At 42.5% G+C, this 7500-nt stretch overlaps 1 protein-coding gene across 1 annotated transcript in view; it reads right to left on the minus strand.

The window, feature by feature from the left end:
* Nucleotides 1-7500, minus strand: part of LOC119589548 (UDP-glucuronosyltransferase 3A1-like) — a 25544-nt gene that overhangs the window by 16847 nt on the left and 1197 nt on the right. Inside the window, exons 3-5 of the mRNA XM_037938148.1 lie at nt 5054-5500; nt 1906-2309; nt 49-259 (exon numbers count right to left, since the gene is read on the minus strand). Coding sequence (XP_037794076.1) covers nt 49-259; nt 1906-2309; nt 5054-5500 — 1062 coding nt within the window. The remainder of the gene's footprint in view (nt 1-48; nt 260-1905; nt 2310-5053; nt 5501-7500) is intronic.

Consider the following 7500-nt stretch of genomic DNA (forward strand, 5'->3'; position numbering starts at 1 on the left):
CCCCCCCCCCCTTAAAATTAGAAAAAAAAAAAAAAAAAAAAAAAAAACCTTCGTCATGCGACCCGTCGAATAGTGGAAGCCGCCCACGGGCAAGACGATGGGCGTGTGTGGCAGGTGGGCGTCCAGGAGAGGGTCCCAGGCCACGAGGACGCGGGCGAGGGAGGCGTAGAGGGCGTCGATGGTGGGCGCGGGGGACCAGGAGGCGTCGAGGGCGGTGAGGGCCGGGACCTGCCACTGCTGACGGAGGCTCGAGACGTACCTGAAGAAGGCGGGAGGGTTTTTTTTGAGTTTTTTGGGGGGAGAGGCCCTTTGGTGGGAGGAAGTTGGGTGGGTTTTTCGGGGGGGGGAGAGGTGTCATGTGTTTGAGGTACGAGTGTAATATGCCGTGCCAGTGTCGAGTGTCATATGAAGTAAAAATAATAGGACCTGGCAGTGTCAAGTGTCATATGAGAATAAAAGGTCCCGTTAGTGTCAAGTGAATATAAAGAATAAAAAGCCCTATTAGTGTCAAGTGTCAACTGAATATAATAATAATAGCCCCGTCAATGCCAAGTGTCATATGAATAAGAAATGTCTGAATATAAGAATAAAAAACGCGTTAGTGGGGAAAGGTTTTTTAAAAAAAAGGCAAAAAAAAAAAAAAAAAAAAAACGTGCCTGTGCCAATTTTTCTAATGAATGAAAGAGAAGAAAACCGCATGTGTCAAGTGTCAAGGCATAAAATCTAAAAGAAGAGGAAGAAGAAGAAGAAGAAGAAGAAGAAGAAGAAGAAGAAGAAGAAGAAGAAGAAGAAGAAGAAAAAGAAGAAGAAGAAGAAAAGAAGGAGAAGAAGAAAGAAGAAAGAAGAAGAAGAAAAAAAGAAGAAGAAGAAGAAGAAAAAAGAAGAAGAAGAAGAAAAGAAGAAGAAGAAGAAAAGAGGAAGAAGAGAAAGAAGAAAAGGAAGAAGAAGAAGAAGAAGAAAGAAGAAGAAGAAGAAAAGAGGAAGAAGAAGAAGAAGAAGAAGAAGAAGAACGAAGAAGAAGAAGAAAGAAAACATACCTTCCATATCATTCAACCAAGTTCAACCACTCGATCAAGTTCACTGACCGCGCGCGTGTCAGTGTGAAAGTCGTGTCGCGCGTGTCACACCACTCGCCGGCTGCGCTCAGGTCTAATTGACTCCTGAAACTTGGCTGTCTCCCGCTGTCTCCTTACCTGTCTATCGGAATTACCCGACGATCGACACGACAGCGGTCTCGAGGCGGCCCTTCGTGGAAATCCAGGTGCAACGCGTATTAGCATTCTTGCGACAGACAGACACACACGCACACACATACGCACATACAGACGTATAAGCGCATACGTAAGGATATCACGCTCACAAACACGCGCGTATACATGTATACACATGCGCATATATTCAGGCACACAAAGACACACACAGAGACACACACACACACACACACACACACACACACACACACACACACACACACACACACACACACACACACACACACACACACACACACACTCATAAAAAATATCAAGGGAGAGGTTACACGGCTGTGTTGCATAAAAGAGTTATAGTCATCATGCACGTGCAACAGAGTCTCAGGACAGACAGGCAACGAAGGATATGTCCCACGTCTGTATCTTTATATTTATCTTATTTATATATTTATCTTTATATACGTTTATTTTTATTTTTACTTTTTTCCTTATATATATATATATATATATATATATATATATATATATATATATATATATATATATATATTTACTTATTTATTTTATTCATATATCTATCTCATTTATCTTCATGTTTATCTTATATCAGTTATCTTTATCATATCGCTCTGTTTATTTTGTCTTAGAAAAAAAAATAAATAACGAACAGTGACAAGGAACTTATTCCTCTGACCCGTAGTGCCTCGCGATGTTCGACGCCCTCGCCCAGATATCGAGCTCCTGCATCGTCGCGGGCGGCACGGGCGTAGTGGCCAGGGGAGGGAGGACGCCCAGGTTATCCCACACCCACCACGCGCCCACTCTCGACGTCACGACGCCCACCACGGGGACGCCCACGCGCTGCGCCAGCGTGAGGACGCACAGATCGTGGAGGAAAAGGGGCGTTACCACGAGGCGGGCGCGACGGAACACCGCCTCCACCCACGCCAGCCGGGAGAAGAGGCCGCACGCCCTCGCCCGCGACGCCAGGACGCGCCCACTCACCCACTCGGCGCCCTCCTCCTCCCCCGGGGCCACGGCGACGCTCGAGCCCCCAGGGTACAGCGGGTCGTCCTCAGAAACGCCCAGCTCAAGGACCTGTGGGGGAGGGGGGTGTTAGAGGGGGAGGGGGAGGGGGACGTTAAAGGAGGGGGGAAGAGGGAGGGGAGGAAAAGAGCACTGGGATGGAGAGAGAGAGAGAGATAGATTGATAGATAGACAGATAGATAGATAGAGAGAGGGAGAGAGAGAGAGAGAGAGAGAGAGAGATAGAAGAGTGAGAGAGAGAGAGAGAGAGAGAGAGAGAGAGAGAGAGTGAGGGGGGGGGGGATTGGGAGGGAGGGAGGGAGGGAGAGAAGAGATTAGGAAGGAAAGAGAGGAGGGAGGGAGAGATATGGAAAGGAAGGAGGAGAGGGAGAGGGTGAGATAGAAGGAAAGAGAAAGAGAGAAAGAGAGAGAGAGAGAGAGAGAGAGAGAGAGAGAGAGAGAGAGAGAGAGAGAGAGAGAGAGAGAGAGAGAGAGAGAGAGATAGCGAAAGCGAGAAAGAGAGAGATAGAGAGAGAGAGAGAGAGAGAGAGAGAGAGAGAGAGAGAGAGAGAGGAGAGAGAGAGAGAGAGAGAGAGAGAGAGAGAGAATCAGAGAGAATCAGAGAGAAACAGAAACAGACACAGAAAATAAAAATGAAAATAATAATAAAAATATCCAGACAGGCATACAAACAGACACAAAACCAGACCCCCCCCCAAAAAAAAAAAATAATAATAAAAAAAATAATAATAAAAAAATAAATAAATATAAATAAACATAATAAACATAAACATAAACATAATAATAATAATAATAATAATAATAATAATAATAACACAACTTGTGCGCAATATCCACAAGGCCCAAAGATCATGCAAAACCCGCTATGATGATCTCATGACACAAATATGCATGAATCATTTTTGTGTGACGTGAAGACATTGCCCCGTTCTCTCCGCCGATCGGCGACGCGAAGCCAATGAAGGATTAAAATTGGATCTCGTATTTAGTAGACACGTTACTCTTCTGAGGAAGATGGTGGTGGTGATGGTGGTGGAGGTGGTGGTGGTTGTGTGGTGGTGGTGGTGGTGGAGGTTGTGGAGGTTGTGATGGTGGTGGTGGTGGTTGTGGAGGTGGTGGTGGTTGTGATGGTGGTGGTGGTGGTGTGGAGGTTGTGGAGGTTGTGATGGTGGTGGTGGTGGTTGTGGAGGTGGTGGTGGTTGTGATGGTGGTGGTGGTGGTGGGTGGTTGTGGTGGTGTGGTGGTGGTGATGGTGGTTGTGGTGGTGGTGTGGTTGTGATGGTGGTGATGGTGGTGGTTATGGTGACGGTGATGGTGGTGGTGATGACGGATAATGAAGTAAACGGGAGCAGTGGGAAGAAGAGAAAGAAAAACGAGAATAAGAACAAGAACAAGAAGAAAAGGAAAGAACCGAAACAAAAAACGGAGGAAGCAAACGAAAAGGGAAAACGAAGAAAACGCAGAAGATAGGATAAGAAACAGAAAATCGAGGAATAACAATAAAAAAGGGGAGAGGAAGAGAAGCAAGAAGAGGGAAATCCGAGCGAGGTGAGGATCCACGAATGACCTGACCTGACGCTGCTCCTGTAAATTGACCGAGAACCGACTTTCTCCGCCCAGGCAAGGCCGCTGCCATTTCCTCATCCCTCTCTCGCTCTCTTTCTCTCTCTCGCTCTCTTTCTCTCTCTCTCTCGCTCTCTATCTATCTATCTTTCTGTCTCTCTCTGTCTCTCTTTCTCTCGCTCTCTCTCTCTCTCTCTCTCTCTCTCTCTCTCTCTCTCTCTCTCGCTCTCTCTCGCTCTCTCTCGCTCTCTCTCTCTCACTCTCTCTCTCTTGCTCTCTCTCTCTCTCTCTCTCTCTCTCTCTCTCTCTCTCTCTCTCGCTCTCTCGCTCTCTCCCGCTCTCTCTCTCTATCTATCTATCTTTCTATCTATCCCTCTCTAACTCTCTCTCTCTCTCTCTCTCTCTCTTTATCTATCTCTATCTCTCTGTCTCTCTATCCCTCTGTCTGTAACTCTCCTCTCTCTCTCTCTCTCTCTCTCTCTCTCTCCCTCTCTCTCTTTCTCTCTCTCGCTCGCTCGCTCGCTCTACTTATCTCTATCTCTATCTCTATCTCTCTCTCTCTTTCTCTCTCTCGCTCTCTATCTATCTATCTTTCTAGCTATTCCCCCCCCCCCCTCTCTCTCTCTCTCTCTCTCTCTCTCTCTCTCTCTCTCTCTCTCTCTCTCTATCTATCTATCTTTCTATCTATCTCTCTGTCTCTATCCTCTCTAACTCTCTCTCTCTCTCTCTCTTTCTCTCGCTCTCTCTCTATCTATCTATCTTTCTATCTATCCCTCTCTAACTCTCTCTCTTTCTCTTTCTCCCTCTCTCTCTCCTCCGGGCTAGTACAGTGGTAACGTGTCGGCCTCTTATCCGAGGGGTCGGCGGTTCGCGCCCCGCCCAGGCGCGAGAAGTTGCAATTGTCGCCTGGAGGTTACTGCTGTGGCTGGGCACCACGGCGGGCAAGGACTCGGTTCCGCCGAGTCAGCAGCAGCCGACACACGTGAGCAAAATCAAGCAGACAGTATGTCACACCAAGAATATCCATTGTATCAAATGGAATCCAAACAAAACTCTCTCTCTCTCTCCCTCTCTCTCTCTCTCTCTCTCTCTCTCTCTCTCTCTCTCTCGCTCGCTCGCTCTCTCTCTCACTCTCATTCCTTCCCCCTTCCCCTTAACCCTTCTCTATTCCTTACCCCCTCTGCAGGAAACCCAACCCGTCCCCCCCTCCCCCCCCTGCTTCTACGTCTCACCTTGACCCCGGCAGGAAACCTCTCCTCGCGCGGGCCGGGTCCGTAGACGATGGCACTGACGCGATGCCCGTTGAGGCTGAGCAGTGCCGCCATCTGTGCCATGGCCACCTCGTCCTCGCCGCCTCCGAGGGCCACCAAGACGATACCTCCTCCTCCTGCTCCTTCTTCATCTTCTTCGTCGCCTTCTTCTTCGCCTTCTTCTGCCTCCCCATCCTCCTTCTCTTCCTTTCCCTTCCTTCCTTCTTCCTTCCCTCCCTTCTTCCCTTCCTTCCCCTCTCTCTCCTCCATCTTCCCCTCCCTCTCGACTTCCCTCGGGGGTGGGTGAGGAGGACCTGCCTGGAGGAGGGGGAGCTGTTCCTCAGGAGGCGCCGGAGTGTCCTGCAGGAGAGGCTCGTCCTTGGCTTCTTCCCCGTGGCTTCCCTCCGCTCCTGGGGCTTCGCCGAGCTTCTGCAACGTTCGGGAGAAAGTGGCGTCGTAAGGACGGCATTTGGGGATAATGGTGGGGGTGGGGGTGGTGGTGGGGGTGGTGGTGGTGATTATGGTGGTGATTATGGTGGTGGTGATTATGGTAATGGAGGTGGTGGTGATCAGGATGCTGGCGGTGGTGATGGTGATTATGGTGGTGGTGGTGATGATGGATGATGAGGATGATGGTAGTGGTGGTGATGGTGATGATAGTAATGGTGGTGATGATGGTAGTGATGGAGGTAGTGAGGTGGTGATTATAATGCCAATGGTGGAGAAGACGATAAGTATTATAATAATAATCACACCACTAACAACAATTATGATAACTAACTGTGGAATCAATGACAATGTTATGATTAGCACTGTGACTGTTATTGCGGTTGTTATTGTTATCATTAATATAATAACATACTCCCTGTGTTCTTTACTGTTATTATCATCATCATTATCATCACTACAACTAATGTTATTATTATTATTACTATTAGCATCATTGTTAATATTATCATCATTATCATTATCTTTATTGTCATCGTTTTTATTATTAAATTTTTTATTATCACCATTGCCATTATCATTATCATTATTATCAGTATCAATATCATCTTTATAATTATTACATTTATCATCACTAGAACTATCATTGTTATTATTATCGCATTACTACTGTTACGATCACTATTATTATAACCAAGAACACACTCATCTTTACAATAACCATCATAATCATCACCATTATCATTCTTATCAGCATTTCCATAGTTTTAAAATAACAATAATCATTACCAATTATCACAACAATTACAATAATTATTATCAACACGCCCATTACCGACGATCATTACTATTATTTATTTATTTATCTATCTAGGTATTTATCACAATAATATCGCACATAATGAATAACTGATTTTTTTTAACAGTGATAATATTTGTAATGATCTGGAAATTAAAACCAGAATGTACAGAACAGGGAAATTGTGATGGTAATTCTGATAATAATAATGATGATGACAATGGTAAAGATAATGATAATAATGATAATAATTATCACTAATGATAATGTTGATAACAATAATGATGGTGATAGTAGTAATGATAATGATAATGATGATTAATAATAACAAAATGATAATGATGATATTAACAATAACAATAATAATAATAGTGATAATAATATCAATAATAATAACAATAATAATACTGGTGATTATTATAATGATGATGGAGGTGATAATAATAATGATGATGATAATAATGATGATGATAATAATGATGATGATAATGATGATGATGATAATGATGATAATGATGATGATGATAATGATAATGATAATGATAATGATAATGATGGTGAGGATGATGATGTTTTTGATAATAGTGATGATAATGATGATGATAATAATGATAACAATAATGATAATAATAATAGTAATAACAACAACAATAATGATAGTAATAATAATAATGATAGTAATAATAATAATAATAATAATAATAATAATAATAATAATAACAATAATAACGATAATAATAATAATAATAATAACAATGAAAATAATATTATTGATTACAATAATGATGATGTTAAAAAGGTATGATTAAATGTTTCATTCTGTTTTTTTAATATAATCAATACAATTATGTTATATATAGACTGAAACATAACGCTGATATCATCAATAACACTCTATAAATTATTAAAAAAAAACAAATAAAAAAATAAATAGAAGTGAAAAAAAAAAAAAAAATACGGTTTGAGTCTGCATAAAATCTGTCAACATATATATCTCTTAATCAGTAACTTGTTTAAAAACCAAAATGAAGTTTTACATTTCATTAAATTATATGAAAATATTCTTTAATTAAAAAGACAAAAAAAAAACAGTTGAACTTGAACAAATCATAAGAAAAAAAAAAAAAAAAAAAAAAAAAAAAAAAAATATATATATATATATATATATATATATATATTTCTT

The sequence above is a fragment of the Penaeus monodon genome, chromosome 26 (assembly GCF_015228065.2).
Source record: "Penaeus monodon isolate SGIC_2016 chromosome 26, NSTDA_Pmon_1, whole genome shotgun sequence".
Taxonomy (NCBI): domain Eukaryota; kingdom Metazoa; phylum Arthropoda; class Malacostraca; order Decapoda; family Penaeidae; genus Penaeus; species Penaeus monodon.